Below are 22,873 nucleotides of genomic sequence, written 5' to 3'. Positions count from 1 at the left end.
CTTACCTTCAGGCATCTCCTGGTCATGGATGTGGTGCATGTGGAGGTCCTCACCAACTTCAACAGTCACTGCAGCAGGCTGTACAGCAGCAGCCATGGGTGCTCCTGCCTCATAGATCTTGGACTCCGAGGGGCACACTGACCCCTGCTGCTGGTCAAACTCAGGGCTGTCCCTGGGGCACACACAACAGGTCAGTATGTTCCCCATGGGACGTCTCTACTGTCTGCCACCACCTGTGCCTCTGCTCACAGCTTTGGCCACACACTCCCGCTGTCCTAGGCCGAGGCTATGCTGCACTTGCAGAGATGGTCTTGCCCACTGCTCGCCTGACTACCTCACAGCCCGGCCCTGGCCCCAGATGGGGATGTAGGCCAAGGCCTGTGCCCTGCCGCCTCTCCTGAGTTGACTTGTCTGGGAGGGTGAAGACCAGCCGGCTTATTTAATAGGTTGTGAACCCAACAAGCGCTGAGAGACACAACTGCCTAAGGAGAGAACAGAGGGAGCTCCTCCTCCTTCTGTAGTCACCTACAGACTGAAGCCCACTGGCCCAGGTGGGAGACTAGGCATGTGGCACACAATGCCCCACCCCACACTTCACAATGCCCTCCCTGACAGCTCACAGTGCCCCACCCTGGTTGCCACCCCTCCCCAAGAGCTCAAAATGCCCCTGCCTGGGCTGCCCCACCCTGTGGCTTATGAGGCTGCTGCTCTCCTGGCCCCTCGTGCAGTGCCAGTGGGACTAAGGTTTTCATCCATCACCTGCTTCCTGAGATTTTTAGTCCTAAGAAAAGCACAGGGTAGTTCGTTGCTTGAAGCCATCTTCCTCTATGAGTTCTACACAAAGCCTCAGTAGAGTGGGTCCCATTAGCAACCAAGTTGAATGACTTTTATTTGCTGACTGAATGTAGATACACCTGAATTACTGACTGCTTTTGTAACAAAACACTCCTCTCCTGTCTTCCAATGGGTGGTCGTTTTTGTCTGCAAATTGACCACAGCAATCCCTGGGGCCCTAGCTCTATTCTCAGTAAAGAGTTACGGCTGTGTGTCTTGAATGACACCTTAGGACCCATCCTGCCTCCACCTCCTTCTCCATAAAATAGAAACCTAACTTGTCCCTCCAAGCTCTGAAATGCTGAAACTTACCAACTCCCTTTTCTCCCCGCTATTTCTTCCTTCCACGGCAGGGACTTTCAGATTTTCTTTCTTTTACTAACAAATCACTAAGCATGATTTTGTCATACAAAATCGAGAGCCATAAAGTGGGTTACCACAGTCCTAATTTAATAAAGATGAATACTCGACATCTGACAAGTAGTGTGTGCCTGACAGTGTCTCCACTGTGCTACGCTCATTTAACCCTCAGAAACAATCTCATTTACAGATTTTACAGAAGAAGTGGAGATGGAGAAGGTAAGTAACCTCCCCAAGGTCACATGACTGCTAAGGGTGGGGCCACAATTTGATCCCAGGTAGTCTGAATTCCCCAATTCCTCAAGCATGGTTATCAGAAAGTATATTAGTCTGTTTTCACACAGATATAAATACCTAAGGTTGGGTAATTTATAAAGGAAAGAGGTTTAATTGACTCACAGTTTCACATGGTGGGGGAGGCCTCAGGAAACATACAATCATGGCAGAAGGGGAACCAGGTCCGCCTTACATGGTGGCCACACAGACAGTGTGAACATGTGAAGGAGCAACCGTCAAACATGTATAAAACCATCAGATCTCAGCTGGGCACAGTGGCTTACACCTGTAACCCTAGCACATTGGGAGGCCAAGGCAGGTGGATCAACTGAGGTCAGGAGTTCGAGACCAGCCTAGCTAATGTAGTGAAATCCCATCTCTACTAAAAATACAAAAATTAGCTGGGTGTGGTGGTGCATGCCTGTAATACCAGCTACTCAGGAGGCTGAGGCAGGAAAATCGCTGGAACCCAGGAGGCAGAGGCCACCGTGAGCCAAGATCATGCCATGGCACTCCAGCCTGGGCAACAGAGCAAGACTCCATCCCCAAAAAACAAAACGAAATGAAACCCTATAAGATCTCATGAGAGATCACTGAATATCACAAGAAGAGCATGAGGAAAACTGCCCCCATGATCCAATCACCTCCCTCCAGACCCCTCCCTTGACACATGAGGATTATGGGGATTACAATTCATGATGAGATTTGGGTGGGGACATAGCAAAACCATATTAGAAAGTAAAGGTAGAAGTCAAGCTTGGACGGGAAGTGGCACTGTAGATTATTATTATTATTATCTTTTGAGATGAAGTTTTGCTCTTGTTGCCCAATGAAATTGTTTCTCTAATTTCATTTTCAGATTGTGTCTTGCAGATGTACAGAAATACAATTGATAAATGATTCTGGCTAATAACCTTTTATGCTTCTGAGAGGTGACAGCATGCTAGCAGCCCTGCTCTCGGCACCTCCTCGTCCGCGGCATCCACTCTGGCAGTGCGTGAGGAGCCCTTCAGCCCGCCATGTCATAGTGGGAGCCCCCCTCTGGGCTGGCCAAGGCTACGCATGCTGCTCTCAGGCCAGCGCGAGTTTTGGGTCGGTGTGGGCTTGGCAGGCCCTGCACTCAAGAGTGGCTGGCTGGCACTGCCGGCCCTGGGCAGTGAGGGGCTTAGCACCTGGGCCAGCAGCTGCAGAGGGTGCACTGGGTACCCCAGCAGTGTCGGCTCGCCAGGACTCAGCTGCCTCCCCGCGGGGCAGGGCTCGGGACCTGCAGCCCGCCATGCCCAAGCCTCCCCCTTTCTCCCCACCCCCACCGTGGGCTCCTGCTCAGCCCAAGCCTCCCTGACGACTGCCCAAGGGCTGAGGAGTGCGGGCACACTGCCAGCACCAGTGGGCAGGTCCGCCTGCAGCCCCTGTGTGTGATCCACTAGGTGAAGCCAGCTGGGCTCCTGAGTCTAGTGGGGACTTGGAGAACATTTATGTCTAGCTAAGGGATTGTAAATGCACCAATCAGCACTCTGTGTCTAGCTCAGGGTTTGTAAATACACCAATCGGTACTCTATCTAGCTAACCTAGTGGGGACTTGGAGAACTTTTATGTCCAGCTAGAGGATTGTAAATGCACCAATCAGCACTCTGTGTCTAGCTCAGGGATTGTAAATGCACCAGTCAGCACCCTGTCAAAATGGTTCAATCAGCTCTCTGTAAAATGGACCAATCAGCAGGATGTGGGTGGGCCAGATAAGGTAATAAAGGCAGGCTGCCCCAGCCAGCCAGTGGCCACCCTTGTGGGTTTGGGTCCCCTTCAACATTGTGGAAGCTTTGTTCTTTTGCTCTTTGCAATAAATCTTGCTGCTGCTCACTCTTTGGGTCCATGCTGCCTTTATGAGCTGTAACATTCACCGCAAAGGTGTGCAGCTTCATTCTTGAAGTCAGTGAGACCAAGAACCCACCAATTCTGGACACACTTCAACCTTGCTGAACACATTTTTTTTTTTTTTTTGAGATGGAGTTTCACTCTTGTTGCCCAGGCTGGAGTGCAATGGCGCAATCTTGGATTACTGCAACCTCCACCACCCAGGCTCAAGTGATTCTCCTGCCTCAGCCTCCCAAGTAACTGGGATTACAGGCATGCACCACCATGCCGGGCTAATTTTGTATTTTTAGTAGAGATGGGGTTTCTCCATGTTCGTCAGGCTGGTCTCGAACTCCCAACCTGAGGAGATCCACCCGCCTCAGACTCCCAAAGTGCTGGGACTACAGGCATGAGCCACCACACCCAGCCTGATTAATATATTTTTAAAACAACTTTTTTTTTTTGGAGACAGAGTCTCACTCTGTTGCCCAGGCAGTGACACAATCTTGGCTCACTGCAATTTCCACCTCCTGGGTTCAAGTGATTCTCATTCAAGTGCCTAAGCCTCTCAAGTAGCTGGGATTGAAGGAGCACACCACCATGTTCAGCTAATGGTTGTATTTTTAGTAGAGATGGGGTTTCACCATGTTGGTCAGGTTGATCTGGAACTCCTGACCTCAGGTGATCCACCTGCCTTGGCCTCCCAAAGTGCTGGGATTACAGGTGTGAGCCACCACTCCTGGACAAAAAAACCATCTTTTTGATGTGGATTTTAAAATGCCTCTCCTTCTTTCAACATTGATTAAGTCCCTTCTACATGCCAGGGATGGTATGTGTGAAATAGTCCCAATGCTCAATGAGTGCAGGCAGATACACAAAGGCTTAAGGAGTTCCGTTTTCTGAGACCACACTGCTGGACAGTATATGAACCTGGGATACAAACCCACCTCTATTTGACCTCAAATTTGATGCTGGGGTGGTTTTAATTTTATTCTGGGAATTTCAGTCATTGAACCATAAAAAGGTGAGAAGTCTCTGTCAGATGTGTGTGTAGTGGTCTGTATAATAAGGAAGAACTGAAGGAAGCTACCAGAGCAATTAAGAGACTATCTAAAGGCAGAGTAATGCTAAGGGCAGTGGCAGTGACAAAACTGGAGGAAAAAACCTGTGATCATTTGGGAGAGAGAATAGGAAGTGCTTGGTCATGAGATGTGAAAGAAGAGGGGAAGCAGAGGAAAAACAGAACCACTCAGGCCCTGCTGGCGAAGACTGGGTATGTAGCGGTGCCTTCCTCCTGGCAGAGAATGTAGGAAGAGAAATGGGTAAGGAAGAAAAGATAGTTTTTTACTCTCAGTGTCACATTAAAATGGAACTCTCTGATCAAAAGTTGAATATAGGCCGGGCGTGGTGGCTCATGCCTGTAATCCCAGCACTTTGGGAGGCCGAGGCCAGTGGATCACGAAATCAGGAGATTGAGAATATCCTGGCTAACATGGTGAAACCCCATCTCTACTAAAAATACAAAAAAATTAGCCAGGCGTGGTGGTGGGCGCCTGTAGTCCAAGCTACTTGGGAGTCTGAGGCAGGAGAATGGTGTGAACCCAGGAGGTGGAGCTTGCAGTGAGCTGAGATGCGCTACTGCACTCCAGTGGGGAACTGAGCGAGACTCTCTCAAAAAAACAAAACAAAACAAAACTACTGTGGGAAAAAGAATATTATGTACAGAAAAGTCTACACTTCTTGATACAACTAATTAAAGAAAGCCTGACACACTAAACAAAACCCCAAAAAATACCTTCCCTAAAAGTGGGTAACTTGAAAAGTAATTTGAGTAAAAATCAAGGAGTTGAATTATAAATAAGCATATCAACAAAGTGAAAGATGGATTTAATTTTTCCCACAAAAAGTTAAAAGAAATAACAGCAACTTTAGAGGAAGAGGAAAAAATAAGAAAATTATATGCAATTGCAAAATGTATGAATATTTACAAACTCTAACACATAACTACAAAACGGACCAGAAGAATCATTATTAATGGAAACAAAGGGTCGTTTCAAAAATCAGAAAAGGAGGGATGATTCATATTTAATTTAATTCTGTGGAAAATAAGTAATGTTTGAGGATAAAACTCGGTGATATGTTGAAATGCAGGAAACCACAGTGGAAGGAAAAATAATTCAAGAAAGCTCAGTTTCAGTAACCAATATCTAGTAAAATCTTCAAGACCTAGAGGCTCCAATCTGTGTTAAGTGTCTGAAGACCTAGAAATGTCATTAGATACCATTTTGGATAATTCTTGTAGACTTGAGATAATGTCTATTTAAAGTTACAAAATAGTGCCTGTATTTCTGTATTCATTACAGAAAACAAATGGATATGGAAAGGAAACTAGCATGCTATGCCACAATCTCTAAAGAAAGATTAGGGAAGTTTCAGCTTAAAGGAAAAATAATCACAACAAAGTTTTACAATTCTTTGCAAGCATATATGAAAAACATACAAAAAGTTTGTAATGATCTTTTCCTAAGCTAAGAGAACAGAAAAAATGAGAAAAATTAAATTATAAAATGAAACTTTGGTTTAGAGGTAAGAAACATTTTATGACAGTCAGGAGATCAGGGTTGCACAGTGTATTATGTGAATGTTGTGACTTTTTGGTTTCATTTTGGATATCATAACTTGACATTTTGTAAAAGTGATTTTGCTTGGGAATTTTTTCAGGTGCCCTATAAAGTCCTTTCCCATGAGAAGCGAATAATAATCTTCCATATTCTTGAGATATCTTAATGGCATCTTTTACAGTCTTCCATTGTTTAGGTAAAGCTGGGAATCATTTTTGGGTATCGTCTCATCCAACTTCTTTACCCATCCCCACCATAAGTCAGGAAGGTCTTGGATATTTTCTGCTCTAGCAATTAATTCATCATTAATCCTGGAGTTACTTGCTATTCCAGTCATTTGTCCTACTTCACTTCCCGTAAGCATGATGAATTTACCACCATTAACTCCTAAACCATATTGAATTTGTACATCTGATTTGACTTTGTGAGCAAAAGTTCTATGTATATCCTGTAATTCTTGCCTAGTATGAAACTTACTTTCAGTAGAGATTGTATTTCTGCACTCATGCACCTATGCCACTTGCACTGTTACTGCTGGTCGGGCTTTCCAGGGGTCATGATAACCTCCTGGGTTCTCTGGAAGAGGGACATATTCTTCAAGATGACGTTGTAATATTTTATTAGCTAAAATCATCTATCTAAATGGACAGTTCCTAATGTCTTGAGTAATAAATCTGGTACTTTTTATTTTTCTTCGCTCTTCGAGTTGATGTGGCCAATTCCTGAGGTTGGATAATCAGACCAGTATCAGACTGGTCTTTGCCAGAACTTTTTGCCTAATACATTTCTCTACTGCTTTCTACAGGTCACTGGATGTTAATATGGGTTCTGGAATGCAATTTTTAAAAATGTCTTGTGAATGACTTGCAACATGGTCATTTAATTTTCAAATATAATTTGCAAGTGAAATGTGTAGGACTCCGATAAGGCACAATGACCTGGGTCCTGGGTATGATCCCCTCCAAAGAGGCAAATAGTGAATTGAGCAAGCTCACTCATGTCTGCTTATACCAGTCACTTCTGAATTGCTCAATGGCAGGCAGGGGGAATGACCCCTGGTTGGCAGATGCCCACTCACTATGACCCTGGATTGGACACATAGTTACCTTGAGTCAGGCCAGTCATGTGTTGTTGGACTATTCCTTGGAGATACACTCATTAGTGACTGTTAAGGTACCTGAGTTATTAGGTGCCTGTAGACTATGCCCAGTGATATGTGCATTATGTACAAACTCCCTAGCTGTGCTGACACTGACTGAAGCTGTGAGGTTTCACAATGACACATCAGCCAAATACAGATGTTCAGATTTGCCATTTATCAAGAGGTCTTCACACTATTAATTATGCAATTATCATTCTACACACAGGCAGTGATAAAGCGAGTAAAAAGCCACAGCCATGGCTCAGGAGACCAGTGTACCTCCAGAAGAGTCCAGTGGGTCCAGAAGCCCTTTGGATGCTGGTCAGAGGCTCCTTTTGGGCAGCAGACAACAGGTCTGGAGAAGTCCTTAGAGTTCTCACAGACAAAGATTCTGAAGGCATCTGACACAAGACCTTGTCTTTGCTGGTTTTATGATCCTCTGCAGATGGGTCTATTCTCATTATCTCAGCAACCTTTCACTTCCTATCAGTTCATTTCAGGTCTGTCATGATCCCAGGCAGCAGTAGTTGTTATCACGTGAGTACATTCATATATGTTTATCTCTTTGGGGATGGGGGGACAACTTCACTGTGGACTTATTTCTACTGGAGATGAGTGACCCCATTTTAAGACAACAGGATCACAAATTAATATCACCTATCATCAGGGCAGACAATAGCTACCACCTGGGGCTGAAAGCAGGTAACTCCATTTATTCTGAAAACATTCTGTCTTGATTATGGCGCCAGTTGCTGTGAGGGACTTCCTTTCCACCACCTGTTTTTCACAAGGTTTGAGTCTGAACTGCTAACATTCTACTGATTTCTGGGTGAAGGGACTGACTACACCATCCTAGCCTGTCACAGCACTTGCCCCAGTACTTCCACTTTAAGAGTTTTCCACCTTGTCCAGAACCACAGTCCATTAATCCCCTCATTTTCCCTCTTAAGAGAATAAACAGGCTGGGCGCAGTGGCTCATGCCTGTAATCCCACCACTTTGGGGGGCCAAGGTGGGCAGATCATTTGAGGTCAGGAGTTTGAGACCAGCTTCACCTACATAGTGAAACCTTGTCTCTACTGAAAAGAAAACACAAAAATTAGCCGGGCGTGGTAGTGGGCGTCTGTAATCCCAGCTACTTGGGAGGCTGAGGCAGGAGAATTGCTTGAATCCAGGAGGTGGAGGTTGCAGTGAGCCAAGATTGTGCCACTGCACTCTAGCCTGGATGACAGAGCGAGATGCCCTCTCAAAAAAAAAAAAAAAAAAAATTACCTTCATTCTGAGAAGGTATAATCATCAACACATTCTTGAGCACAACTATGCACACATGCACTTCCGCATTCACAAGCCATGCTGCGTGCACACACTGATGCCCCAGATTCCTTTTTTGAAGAGATGGTGTCTTGGTTGTCACCCAGGCTGGAGAGCAGTGTTAGCATCATAGCTCACTGCAGCCTCAAACTCCTGGGTTCACATGATCCTTCTACCTGAGGCTCCTGAGTGGCCTGAACTACAGGAATGAGGCACCATGCCCAGTCAATGTTTTCTTTTTTTTGTAGAGATGAAATCTTGCTATGTTGCCCAGGCTGGTCCTGAACTCCTGGCCTCAAGGAATCCTCCTGCCTTGCCCTCCCAATGTGCTGAGATTACAGGTATGAACCATTGTGCCCAGTCACTAGATTCTTTATTAAGAACAAAATTTGTTTGCTGACATGTAGGCAATGAATTGCTAAATAGTAGTTCATAAATTGCTAATTTACAAGTCAATATAAATGAGTTGAGTAAACACAAAAATAACAGCATAAATTAATAAACAGTTTACGACTTCAAGTTTCTTTTTTTCCTTTAAAATGTAGTTCTGACAGAGACTACTACTTGTCCATTCCATGGAACAGTCAGAGGTGGTTAAAATCTCAGAGGTACACTTATTAATACCTTGCTGCCTTTTGTGTAGCTTCCTCTCAGTACTTCACCAGTTGGGACTGACACCTCTCCAGCTGGGTTCGGGAGCTAGACAGGAACACACAGAACTGGGAATCCAAAGCCATCTCTGACACTAAAAGCAATGAAAACATAAATAACCAAATATATTACCAAGAAATGAACAAGAGATCGGCATTAAGTATGGTAGGAAGAAAGCATTTAATTGGCCAGGCTTTCATTCTGACAAAATAATTTACAGCACACATGTCTCTATCTGACATGTGTGAATAGAAAAAGAAGAGGTGACAACAGAGTAGAGGATTCCTCTTCCAATTGTCTCTGATCTATACAACCTTTGTTACAGGTCAGAGAGTTCTCCAATTTATTAATAAACAACAGAGATAATGTGGCAACCAGGACACAGAGACAAACTGAGAGTACTGCTCAGTTCTCTGCCTAGGCCTGATTCTGCTGATCCCTGACAATGAGCGCTGTGAAATTTCGAGGCAGATCAATACACACACACAAACACACAAAAGAGATACTTCATGGGCAAAAAGCACCAAAGATATAAAACAAAATGTCTGAAAGACCATAAGACAATCTCTGATGAAATGCTGTTTGCATTTTGCAGAAGCAAAATATTCACCACCAAACCTACAATTAGCTTAAAAATTACAATAAGTACAGTACTTTTGGATCCCATCTCCAATTCATACCTTATCAACATGTAATAATCACACTGCATCTACAACAAAGCTGGATGGACTTTATATGCTGAATACAACTTGTATAGTAAGAAGGAAAGTTTTTGAAATACTGAGAATACAACGTTTGTATGCCATGCTCTACTTCACAAGTTAAAAGAAAATACAATCATTTCTATTCTTAAAATGTGTTGAAATAAAATACAGAAAAGAGTATTCTAATACCAATTAACATTAAGAGAACATATCTCTAAACCAAAGATCTTGGATCTTCTAGAAAGACAAAATCAACCTGTATATATCTGGGTAAGAAAAAAAAATTAAGAAACCAAGAAAGGAGAGAGGATGTTAGCACATAATCATCTCCCAAAATGGCTTTCCGACACATTCAACCAGTTTTCAAGTCCATTTGTTTTTCCTCCTTTGGCATCAACAGCATATATTACCAAGGAAACGCAAAATAATTCAATTTGTACATTGATCAGCTCATCTAGAAATGGCAATATAGTCAATGAAAATACAAAGAAACAGAAAACGTCAAGGAATTATTTAAGATGTTTAAGATGACATAGCATATTGAAAAAATGATCTGATAAACACTGGAAGAGTTAATAAGCAAACTCAGGCATGGTTCCCTAACACCACACTTCAAAAGAACTTATAGAGAGAATAAAGGAATAATCCTTTAAAAAAATCTAATTTTAGAAAAAAATTGCTCAACAGGGAAGTTAGTGTTTTGTAGATCTTTTGGAAAGCTGATTAATTTCTAAGCTAAACACACATGATCCTTAAGAGAAATGGCTGAGTCCAGGCCCAAGGCAGAAAGAGGGCAAAATGAGCCTGGATCCTCTTGTTCTGTCAGAAAGGAAGAAATGCTCAAGACTAAAAAAGACAGTTGAAAGGACACAGGAGACAGGCTGAAGGCTCCCGTGGCCGAATCTGGGACACCATAGGCATCAGAAAGAACAATGACAGTGATGGAAAATAACCCATGGAATAAAACGCAAGTGCATTAGTCAGCAGTGATACCAAAATAAAGGGAAGAATTGAAAGCTCTTTGCTAAAATTTCCAGCTAACAAATGTAGGAGGAATGACAGAGGAAGAACATCCAGTTTAAGTCACCAGTGCCATAACTGATAGAGATCATAAGAAGGCTAAAATCACTGGATGAAAGAAAACTATGCGAAGCACAATAGATAAAAATATGAAAACATAAATTAGAAAAAACTAAAAATTTTACCATAAGAGATGGATAAGTTAGAATACAGGAATAATAGGCCAGGCATAGTGGCTCACATCTGTAATCCCAGGATTGTGGGAGGCCAAGGCGGGAGGATTGCTTGAGCCTAGGAGTTCGAGACCAGCCTAGGCAACATAATGAGAACTCGTCCCTAGAACAAAACAAAAAAAGTTAGCTTGGAGTGGTGGTGTACTCTTGCAATCCCAGGTACTTGTGGGGCTGAAGCAGGAGGATCACTTGGGCCTGGGAGTTCAAGGCTGCAGTGAGCCAAGATCACGCCACTGCACTCCAGCCTGGGAGACAAAGTGAGACCTTATCTCAAAACAAAAACAAAAACAAAAACAAAGAAACCACAATAACAAAAAAACACCGGTAACAACAAAATCATGACTACATAAAGACTGTATAGAAAAAAAAAATGCTCAGAATATAGAAATAAAATTATGTATTTTACCTGTAACTATATTAGAAGAGAGTATTCTTGTATACAAGGATAACTAGAAGGATATGCAAAAATGAAAATAGCTAATAACACTCGTTATCTTAGGCACTGTGGTAGGTAGTTTATGCACATTGTAACAAATTACATACTAGATTATCTCAAAATTATCAGATAAATTTTACTGGGAATCATAAATCAATACAACAAAACTAATGTTTTGCAAACATCCACTAAGCATAAAGGTATACAAATTCTTAACCCAGGCTGAAAAATAATTCACATAAGCCATACATCAGTGGAAACTTACCCATGGGAGATAATACAACATAATCTAAATAAAACTTTCAGAGACAAGGCATGTGGCTTCTGGACAGCCACAAACTCCCTGACTCTCCTCTAGTGTTTTGGCCACCAAAAGAAAGCCAAGTGGCCTCAGGTCTCTTAAAAAACAAAAAAGCAACCTATGGAAGATGGCGTGGTATTTAAGGAACATTTGGGTCTGTTGAAAAATGCATCCTGTATTTTATTTCTAGAAAAGACTCCCTCATAATGTCAGGTAAGTGAAGAGCCCTCAGAGACACATGCATACACAAAGAAAAGCAAAACAACATAGAATGAATCCCACCAAAATGTGTTATAATGGCAGAATTACAGGTGATATGATCTTCTGTAGTATATCTTTTCATTAAAAATAGAAAAAAAAGCAGACTTCCCCTTGATTATCTATAGCCTCTGACCCAAGTGGCTTGGAATCAGAAAAACAGCGTCACCCGACTTGAAGTCATCTTGGCATCAATGGTGGAGATGGTGGAGATGAGACTCTGGACCAGCTCACGGGTGGGCCCCACCTCATCCTGTAAAGACCACCAAGAAAGGGCATGTGAGGAAAGCACAAAGATCCTGGAGAGACACTGGTTTCACTCAGTTCTCAAAATTATCTTAGACACATTTCCTGAGAACTTTCCTAAGGCCTCAAAAACCAGAGAAGAAAATCCTTACAACAAAGCTTGAAATGGATCCCCATATCCATTAAACTTTTCCAAAGTTCAGTGAGTATATAACCTGATAACCTAAACACCTAGCTAGAAAAATCTCAGTTCCAGTGCTACAACAGTGCTAGCTTTTCTAACATTTTAAAATAACCCTGATTTTAACCCAATAAAATTCCACGTGAGAACTAAGAAATAAACATTGGAAATCTGCTTTAAAAGGAAGAATGAGGAGACCATTGTGAATGAGAAAAAGAAAAAGACCAACGAGAGGTGGCGAGCACACTGGTTTTGTAGAAACAGAGATAAGCCGTGCAGGTGCCACACTGGCAGCAGGGCCTGCGCCGGGGCCACGGATCAAGGAGGCATGGAGGACAGGACGCTTCTGCTTGGTACAATGAAAAAAAGGTATTCTTTTTATTCTACATATTTACAATATGCATTTGGGCCTTTATTACAAGTACAAGAGAAAAATCTTCAATAAATAAAAGCTGAGTACATTACTTTTTTTGATTAAAAAATAGACTCGGAAAGAATAATGAGAGTTCAGAGCAATGACCCCCATCTCACCGATGCCTGAAAACCGTGGCTGCCACTAAGGTCAACATAGACAGCGTCTTTGTCATACAGCACTCGCCCAACTCCAGAAAGAGGCGCATAAATCACCTTCTCCTTCTCATTTAAACAGCGCTTCTTTCATGGTTCAGGAAGAGCACAAGGGTCTGGGAGGAAACTGATGTCATGCATGGCAAAATCTTCTATTCCTAGAAGACAGGACCCAAAAAGCCAGCTTCAGCTGACAGGAAGTAAGTAAGTATCTACTGTTGACTTGGGGGTTAACAACGATCCACAGTCCAAGGGCTTAACCCATGACCCTAAAGAAGGGCATCATGCCACACGGGAATAGTGTCCCTCTAGCTACAAGACAAGAGGTCAGAGAAGAGGGGATTCAATAACACTTTGCAGGCCTACACATAGCTGGCTTACTTTTAAAACCTCCAGCAAGGCCATCTTCCCTTATATGGTCATTTTTCAGTTTTCCTGAGAAATGAAGCCATTCCAAGAATCCTATGTGTAATTCTAGTATGTTCTACAACAAGAGAATACCTGCCATGTGAATTTGGCTTTTATTTTTCAAGTGTGCTACTCTTAATAACATAAAGTGACACCTGCCGGTCACATTTGATGTTTGTTTGGATATTCTCTGGGTTTGTCAAATCTTCCATCCTAGAAAAATAAACACAACCATACAGCAGAAATGAATGCCAAAAGTTCCTATACCTCCTTTCATGTGTCAATGAGTCATCACACTCTTGTCCACTAAGCACGCTGTTTAGAAAACTAGAAAATACAGAAATAAGGAAGCACCGTTCACCAACCAGCAGCGGAAAAGGGGCAGGCACACAACTGTGTCTCTAGGCTGAAAGTGACATTCATTCCTTAAGACACCAGACAGGGAGATGACGTCCACCTGGGGTCAGGGAGGAGTGAAGAACATATTGAGAAAATCCGTTTCTGGAAGAGGGTGAGCCTGTGCTCTGGGATTTTTACTGTGGTTTGGATTCTGGCAGGTGGAGAAAGGGTATTCCAGGCTGAGAAAACCACAGCACAAAGAAGAGCACAAAGGAAGGAAACTGAAGGCACACACGAGGACTCAAGCACCCGGACACGAAGGCAGCATCACTGAAAACTGAGGATGAACGTAGGATGGGGCCACATCCTGTAGCCTTAAATGCTTCCAAGTCCTCCCATTGTCCTAAACTTCTCATAGTTAATTTACTCCTAAAGGCACAGCATCTTTGAGCAATGATATAAGTAGACATTTTCCATCAACTACACTTCTACCCCCACTATTCAAACAGGCACAAAATAAATCCTATCACTGTTCTTTTTCTAGCCTTTTTAGCTTTGAAATATATGGCCCAGGAAGAAAAAGTTTACAGTCACTTTTTACCTGTCTGCCAGGATATAAGGGTGAGAAGTTTGCCATGTGAGAGGCCTAAACTTCATAACTGTAATAAAACGGCCCAGATTGTGGATTTCTTGGTTTTGATATTCTCCATGCACCATTCCAGAAAGGTAGAACAGCTTGGTACCCTAAACATTAAAGGAAAATTAAAAATTAAATTTCAATTAAATTCTCGTCAATACTGCAACAAAATAAAAGCTCTAAATAAGAGGCAATCCTAAGAAGGGAGACTTCCAGCAAAACCACTGTCTTGAGGCTTCCAGAGCCTTGCTGGCTTCTTTCAGGACTTATTAGAACCCCACAGAGGCAGACTGCTCTGCAGCCGAGCAGGGGCATCCATCTAAGTATGGTGAGGAGAGGGAGGTGAGGCCTCTGAGCACAGAAACGGTTCTGTGGCCGATGGACCAGAGCAGTATGGAAAGGAAGGGGCAGTGCCTGGTCCTGTAACTGGGAGAAACTTCTGATGTACTCTATTAAGTCCCCACCCCAAACACCCAGACACTGCCTGGTGCAGCAGGTACAGGGACAAATGAGATACACCAAGAGGCCCAGAATAAGCACTCTCTTGAGGGATACCTTCCAGAGACTGGAAACACATACACAATGGGGATTCAGGAGGCAAATTCTAGAGATGTTTAGCAACGTCTCTTCAGTCTTTCTGTTTGTTTGTTTGAGACGGAGTCTCACTGTGTCACCCAGGCTGGAGTGCAGTGGTGCAATCTCAGCTCACTGCACCCTCTGCCTCCCAGCTTCAAGCAATTCTCACGTCTCAGCCTCCCGAGTAGCTGGAATTACAGGCGCGCACCACCACACCCAACTAATTTTTGCATTTTTAGTAGAGATGGGGTTTGGCCATATTGCCCTGAGCTCGAAACTCCTGGCCTCAAGTGATCTGCCCAAGTCTGCCTCCCAAAGTGCTGGGATTACAGGCATAAGCCACTGTGCCTGGCCTCTTCAGTCTATTTTAAAAGGATTATACTGCTGGTGTCTAACAATTATTTCTCTTCCTACCAGGTAAACTTCTGTCCAGAACCTGTGTTTTAATCGCTTCTTTGTCTTCTTCCGTTTCTTATTATGCTTGGAGGAGTCGAGGTGGGTGAGAACTCCCATAATTTTAGGAAAGCCATGTACTTGACAGATGTTTAGAAACTCAGAGGTTTCCATTTCAAACCCAAAGCTGGCATTTAAGCAGTACCTACAAACAGAACACATCATTTTTCAAAGAAACTACCAAAACAGACCACCTACACTAGGGGTTGGCAACTGGCCCACGTGCCAAATCCACCCATCACCTGTGTTTGTAACTAAAGTTTTATTGGAACACAGCCACATTAATTCATTTGCATATTGTCTATGGCTGCCTGGGCACTACAATTGCAGAGCTAAGTAGCTGTAAAAGATATGATCCACAAAGCCGAAAATATTTACTATCTGGCCCTCGACAGGAAAGTCCCACTCCAGACTAAATCTAATGACTACACAGGCATCTCCCAGAGAAACCACCACCCTCTGACTTGCTCTAAAAGGCAACCATAAGACAATGCCCACTAGGATATAAACTTGCATTTTAAGAATTCTAATGCGTGAGAAGTAACTCAGAAAAGGCTGGGTCTAACCTAGTCCTTACCTAAGAAATCCTAATTTAAAAAAATGAAGTTTTCTATAATATATTTTTAAGCCAAATAACAGGTCTCTGACACCCAAAGAATGGGAAGAAAGTGATAATCAACGAAATATATTAAATAGGTACAGAAAACCAACCTCTTCTTTCAAGCTCCACACACACACACACACACACACACACACACACATCTGTTTTTTGCTAGGAAATATGCAGTGTACACCTCTATCTTGTATGTCAATTTGTATAACTCAATTGCTCAGAAATTTTTTTTAACAGCTACCAGTTTAGAATTAAGTCAAAAAACAGTAAGATTATGATGAATGGTAGTCTATAAGAAAATATAAGCAGATAAGACCAATTTTTTAAATTTAAGACACTTCAAAGATGCAAAATAATTTCAGAATTGATTCCTGGAAACTTCTAGTTTTAATATTAAAGATAGTTCTGTTCTTATCTTTCCATGGATAACTGAAAATAACACAAAATGGAAACAGAAATGCCCACCTTTGATTAAACTAGGAAACATTCAAAACCTAAAACCACAGAATATATGAAGTCGGGCTTGCAGGAAAGCACAGCTGCCACTGCAGACCGAGGCAGCAAGCAGCTCTCCAGCAACACTGGACCAGCTCGAAGAACAGGTGGAAAATCCTCACACCACATCTGATGTCAGAGTGCCAAGGTGCAAGCAGCTGGTTGTAGGGTCAGGAAGAACAGGGAGCAAACAGGCCCTCAGCTGCCAATCTTTGTCATTTAAGCCAGTGTTACTCCCCTAATCCACACACATACGTACACACCCAAATCCACGTACTGTGTGTGCCTTTGCCATAGTCAGGAGGCTCTAACAACCCAGAGCAGAGCAATCAACATAAGGTAGGCTAAATAAATTATGGTGTATCCATAGAATGGAATATTATATTAAAAAGAAGGAGGCAGAGCTATAGTACTTACTGATTATATACCTCCAAGATACGTTACAGGAAAAAAGCAAAGCACAGAACAGTGTGTAAAATAAGCTACCATTGGTGTTTTTAAAGGGTGGCATGTGTGTTTATATGTATCTGGAAGGATACTGCTCTGCAGGGCCCTGAGAGACCAGCGGTTAGAGCAAGGAAAGAGAAAACGCGCATTGGGTGTACCCTGCACTAGTTAGAGTGCGTTACCAAATGTGTGTGCTCCTTTTGAAAATCTGAAAAAGATTCACATAGGCATCTCTCTCAATGATGGTTAAGAGGCTGGGAAGGGGAGCAGGGAGGGAAGGACAAAGAGGGAAAGGTTAACAGGTACAAAAATACAGTTAGATAGAATAAATTCTAGTGTCCAACAGCACACTAGGGTGACTATAATTTATTATATAATTCAGAATAACTAAAAGAATGAAATTAAAATGTTCCTAACACAAAGAAATTATAAATGTTTGAAGTGATGGATATCTGGCCAGGCGTGGTGGCTCAAGTCTGTAATCTCAGCACTTTGGGAGGCCGAGGCGGGCGGATCACGAGGTCAAGAGATCGAGACCATCCTGGCTAACACGGTGAAACCCCGTCTCTACTAAAAATACAAAAAATTAGCCGGGCGTGGTGGCGGGTGCCTGTGGTCCCAGCTACTCAGGAGACTGAGGCAGGAGAACGGCGTAGGCCCAGGAGGTGGAGCTTGCAGTGAGCCGAGATCGCGCCACTGCACTCCAGCCTGGGCGACAGAGCGAGACTCCATCTCAAAAAAAAAAAAAAAAAAAAAAAAATTAAAAAAAAAAATAAATAAATGAAGTGACGGATATCTGAATTACCCTGATTTGATCATCACACATTGTATGCTTCTATCAAAATACTACATGTCCCCTATAAATATGCACAACTATTATGTATCCATAATAACTCAAAATAAAAAAGTAAAGGTATCTCTTAATATGTATGTCTTTAAAATTAGAAACTTGCTACATTTTAAATAAAAGAGAAACAAATGACTTCTATGAACTGTTTCAATCTTTTCAAGTATACAAGGTTTAGTAATCTTTACACAACTTTACATTAATTACACTTATTTTTACTAATAGTAGCATTACATGTTCAAAATTTGAATGATATTTAGTTGTCTGACATTAAATGGCACAACTTTAAAATCTGTATTACTTTTTCCTTTATATTTTAGGAGTCTTCCTGGGCCAAAGTATAAAATCTGTAGCTCTAGAAAGAACTAAATAAAAATGAAAAAACCAAGGTATCTGTCACCCCACACTTCCTAATCAATATGGCTTATTTTTTGCTTTTTTTTTTGAGACAGAATTTCACTCTTGTTGCCCAGGCTGGAGTGCAATGGTGCCATCTCGGCTCACCACAACCTCCACCTCCCAGGTTGAAGCGATTCTCCTGCCTCAGCCTCCTAAGTAACTGGGATTACAGGCATGCACCACTTCACCTGGCTAATTTTATATTTTTGGTAGAGACAGGGTTTCTGCATGTTGGTCAGGCTGGTCTCGAACTCCTGACCTCAGGTGATCCGCCCACTTCAGTCTCCCAAAGTGCTGGGATTACAGGTGTGACCCATCGTGTCTGGCCTTTTTTTTTTTTTTTTTTGCTAATTTGTATTTTATTTTTGCTAATTCAAAAGATAGTTAATAGAATATCAGAAATAGTGAACATTATAATTTCCATAAATGCAAGAGCGTGTACATTTTCCACACACTGAGTACTATCTACATTTTCTATTGATAAATTCTGACCACTTCTTCAGGCAATTCATGTACTTACTTTAGCATTATCATTAAGGATGAAGGTTCTAGAACCATCAGGAACAAGGGTCCCATCTTTACACAAATTACTTAACTGCTGGGAAGCTCTGTTTCATCTTATGTAAACTACAGATAATACCTACTCACCTCAAGTGTGTATCAAGGGTTTATGTAAGCTAAATTTATAGAAAGCAGTTAGCATAGTGCCAGGAAGGGTCCAAGAAGAAATGGTACTTACTATGATATATTTGTACATATATATGCATGCATGTTAATGAGCTCTTATTAGCTGTGTTCATTAAAGGTTTTCTCCATGCTGTCATTTGCTTTTAGATTTTGGAATACATTTCATTGTGCACATTCCATCTGTATTATTAATATAACAACATTTATTGCTATTATTATCATCATCAATTCAGTCACATCTACTGTATCCCTGATATTGACCATGATTCCTTTAATAATCATAAAACTCTCTTCCCTTCATGGGGTAAATAACCTATCACAACGCTGTAAGTCTCTATCAGCACCCCAGGCTGCCCCTGCTGACTTACCAGATCTGCTGCTTTAGCCAGATCAACCATCATGTTAATGTCACACCCACATTCAATAATGGTGAGTCTGCGCTTTTTACCTATAAGTGAAAAGATGAAAATTTTACTTTAAAAAGACCCTGAAAAAATTCTAACCATGAACTCTTAATTTTCATTTTTTAATTGCATCCAGTGAAACACCATATACGTTTACAGGAGGATACCAGAAGTTCATTTTTATAGGCAAAAACTGGTAAAATAAAATAAATTCCATCCTGTTTTTTTCCCTGTGTTCTAAATTTAGATAATATCAAAAGTCTACCCAGATGAATAAAAGCGCTCAAACAGGGAAAATTCTGGCTCGAAAAGCTCCATGATAACCATGATCTTGCTGTTCAGCTGCGGGCCAATGTCTTCACCTCTATCAAAATTTCCTGTATTCCCACTATTGCTAAAAACATCCTCAAACAGAATGCAACAGAATCCTTATAACAATAATTATTTCTAAATTAAGGTAATAAGAAAATGGTCAAGAAAATATGGGCTGGGCACAGTGGCTCAGGCCTGTAGTTCCAGCACCTTGGGAGACCAGGGCAGGTGGATCCCTTGAGCCCAGTTTTAACACCAGCCTGGACCACATGGGGAAACCCCATCTCTACAAAAATGTAAAAAAAAAAAAAAAGAAAAATTAGTGAGGCATGGTGGCATGCATTACTCAGGAGGCTAAAGTAGGAGGATTGCTTGAGCCTGGGAGGTTGAGGCTGCAGTGAGCTGTAATCACACCACTGCATTCCAGCCTGTGCCACGGAGTAAGACACTGTCTCAAAAAAAGGAAAAGAAAATGCGAAAGCTCCAAAGATAAAGAAAAGCCTCAATCCAACTGTGTTACTGCAATAACAAGAGATTTCAGAGTGCGCATTGCCATTCTACCACTGGAAGTTTGTTTCATCTTCCCTCAAACTTGGAAAGGGCATCATCTTCCAAAGCTGACAAATTCTCATAGGGAAAAGAGAAAACATCCACTTCCACCAGCATGTGGCTTCATAAGGGCAAGCATGTGCACCTGGCACATAGGAGGTACGTGCTCTCTGTTAAATGATGTGTTCACAGTGACCAGGCCTGCTAGGCCCTTCCAAGGAACATGCTTGGCAAAGCCATAGAGCAGTCAGGATAAGATACGTATCACATCCTTATCTCTGGGAACTTACCCTTTTCTGAAGTTATAGCCAACTTAGTAAAAGTATAAGAGAGGTAACATGATATAAAATATTTAACATGTTCCACTCAAGAAAACAACAAACACATGCATGTCCTTCAGATGACAACAGTCACGCCAACTCTGTGTCTGCAGCGGCATCTCCTACCTGACGCGACCATCACAGGGCCTGTGATCTTGGTCAACTTCTGCAGGGTGAAGTTCCAAATGAGGCATTATATCAAAGTGCTCTTTCCAACTTTGGAGGCTCCATCACCACTGCCACTATTGATGGGGGCTCTAGTGGAGTTCGATCAACCACTGGAATATGATGCTTTTTTGTCTTCAAATCCTGAGTCCTATTTATTTAAAAAAAAAATAATAAACTCACTTTCAAAATAGAGTAAAAGGTATCAACCTTATAAGTAAACTTTTTAAGGTATACTTACAGATATGAGTACTTTAGTATATTTTATAGAGAATACAACAGACAATATACAAATATAAGTAACTTGTCAATTATTAACTTCTGACCCCCATCCAGATCAATTGCTGTTCAATAAAGATGTAACAAGATGACTTCAATAGTATAGAGTTGAAAATTAAATACTCCTTAAATCTGACTATTTTATGAGTGATTTTAATAGTTTTTTAAAAACCAAAAGGTAAATACCGAGGCAGTGCATCATAACAGATAAGAGCAGAGGCTCTGGAGTTAAATTTGGCTCTCCTACTTACTGGTTATATGATTGGAGGTAACGTGTTTTCTTGACCTCAGTTTTCTTGTCCATAAAATGAGGGCAGGAATGATCCTACTCTGGTAAGGCTGCTGGAAGGATTTAGTTGAATAATGTTTAAAGTATACTGCTAAGAATATCACAAGGACTCACTAAATAAAGCTATGTTAGTATTACATACTGTAATTTTTGTATTTTATATTACAACTTTGTAAAACATATCCAGGGGGAAAAAGCACACTTATCACCATAGAAACAGTTTAAAGTTTAGGAAGAAATAAATTTTATAAATTCTTGTATCTTGGGCAAGAAACACCAACCAGTGTACAGATGCTGGAGGCAAGGCAGCTTCTATGGCAAAGCTTCTCACATTTTAGTGAAAGCCACACACCACGCATCTGCAGGTCCTTTGGAGCGGGACTAAACTCGTGAATCCAAATGTCACCTGTGACAGGCTCCTACTATTTAAAAAGAATCAATGGAAGAATGACCAGACTGTACCCTAACATACCTGTGAAAGGATCGAGCCATCCCCACAGCAGACTGAACTGCAAAAGCTTTGGGATTTCTCTTCCGGGCATCTTTGTCTCCTAGCTGGAGATCCTGCAGATGCCGCTTCTTTTTCTTTGCAGCTTTGGGTCCACTGTTTTTCTTTCTGTGTTTCTTCTGGTCTTTAGTCTCCATAGTGGCTATTTACCAATAACAAGTCACTCTAACCTACAAGGAAGAAGGTTGGGGTAAGGAGGTGGGAGAAGCATTTTACAATCCAGGCAATACCCAGGCAAAAACATTAAATTTCATTTATTTCTTTATGAAGAGATGATGTTATTTGTTCACTGAACAAGGGTAGAAACTGCTTAACCATCCCCAATTTAATTTCTCTCTGTTATGCTATAAATTAGATGAGTTACCTCTGCTAAGGTTACATTTTATGGTTAAGTTACTTTCTATTCATCTTAAGTGTCAACATCAGCACTATCTATTTCTGCAAGGATGGAAATATTCTATATCTGTACTTTTCATCCATTTAGCCTTTAGCCACATGTGGTTACTTAAAATGTACTTAAAGAAACTGAAAAAAATGAATTTTTAATTAATTTCATTCTAACTCTAAATAGTCACATGTGGCCACTTGACAGCTCAGACCTAGATATCAACTGGACTAATGAAGTGGTTTCCTAATTTAAACTGAAACTTAGATTTTAATAAAATATTTAAAACGTTTTTATGAACTTCCAATATGATCGCAGTATTAGTTTTAGTACCTGTTGACTCTGTAAAACTCCTAAATTACAACTCATCTACACACATTTGAAAAATAGCGATATCTGTATGTGCCAGATATGAATGGTTCGAGATGATGCCTGGAGACCCCATGGACTTACAGAGACCCAGTGATTTCTGAGGTACCTAGGAAGCTGTGGCCAATAAATTGGTAATCACTGAATTAGTGAGTTTTTTTTAGGATATCGGGCTGCATAAAATCTGACAGTTTGATTGAAAAAAAGCGGGGCAGGGTGCCATTTCATTCAATAAAGGTCTTATATTCATTCCGTTTAATAAATGTTTGTATCTGTTTATGATGTGCTAGCCACTGTGCCAGTAAATGGATATAGCTATGATCTGACTGGCAGAGGAAATCCAAACTAGTGTCTTCCGTGCCATGCAATAAGGGCTACATTGCAAGGCTGCACAGGGTGCTA

The 22,873-nt window shown here is 41.6% G+C and overlaps 2 protein-coding genes across 8 annotated transcripts in view; both read right to left on the bottom strand.

Annotated features, from left to right (window-relative positions):
* Positions 1 to 517, bottom strand: part of LOC126962627 (arf-GAP with GTPase, ANK repeat and PH domain-containing protein 5-like) — a 19,952-nt gene extending 19,435 nt beyond the window's left edge. For both annotated transcript variants that reach the window (XM_050803885.1, XM_050803886.1), the window contains exon 1: positions 6 to 517. In XM_050803885.1, the coding sequence (XP_050659842.1) occupies positions 6 to 207 (202 nt within the window). In that variant the 5' untranslated portion in view covers positions 208 to 517. The remainder of the gene's footprint in view (positions 1 to 5) is intronic.
* LOC126962630 (ribosome biogenesis protein BMS1 homolog) lies at positions 88 to 22,873 on the bottom strand. 6 transcript variants are annotated; one of them, XR_007728739.1, is made up of 7 exons: positions 21,172 to 22,873; positions 20,603 to 20,792; positions 19,260 to 19,339; positions 14,339 to 14,481; positions 12,955 to 13,148; positions 10,954 to 12,249; positions 8,337 to 9,138 (listed from the first exon to the last, which is right to left on the bottom strand). XR_007728739.1 is itself a non-coding variant. In XM_050803916.1 (5 exons), exons 2-5 carry the CDS (start codon positions 20,668 to 20,670, stop codon positions 9,093 to 9,095), a joined length of 441 nt encoding a protein of 146 aa, XP_050659873.1. In that variant the 5' UTR covers positions 20,671 to 20,792; positions 21,172 to 22,873; the 3' UTR covers positions 8,337 to 9,092. The 6 variants fall into 6 exon arrangements, 3 of the variants coding, with proteins under 3 accessions (XP_050659873.1, XP_050659874.1, XP_050659872.1); XR_007728738.1 differs by lacking the exons at positions 10,954 to 12,249; positions 12,955 to 13,148; positions 19,260 to 19,339 and adding exons at positions 88 to 172; positions 15,365 to 15,548 and having other exon boundaries at positions 9,018 to 9,138; XM_050803916.1 differs by lacking the exons at positions 10,954 to 12,249; positions 12,955 to 13,148; positions 19,260 to 19,339 and adding an exon at positions 15,365 to 15,548.

Source organism: Macaca thibetana, chromosome 9, assembly GCF_024542745.1.
Source record: "Macaca thibetana thibetana isolate TM-01 chromosome 9, ASM2454274v1, whole genome shotgun sequence".
Taxonomy (NCBI): Eukaryota; Metazoa; Chordata; class Mammalia; order Primates; family Cercopithecidae; genus Macaca; species Macaca thibetana.
This window is presented reverse-complemented; position numbering and strand designations above follow the sequence as displayed.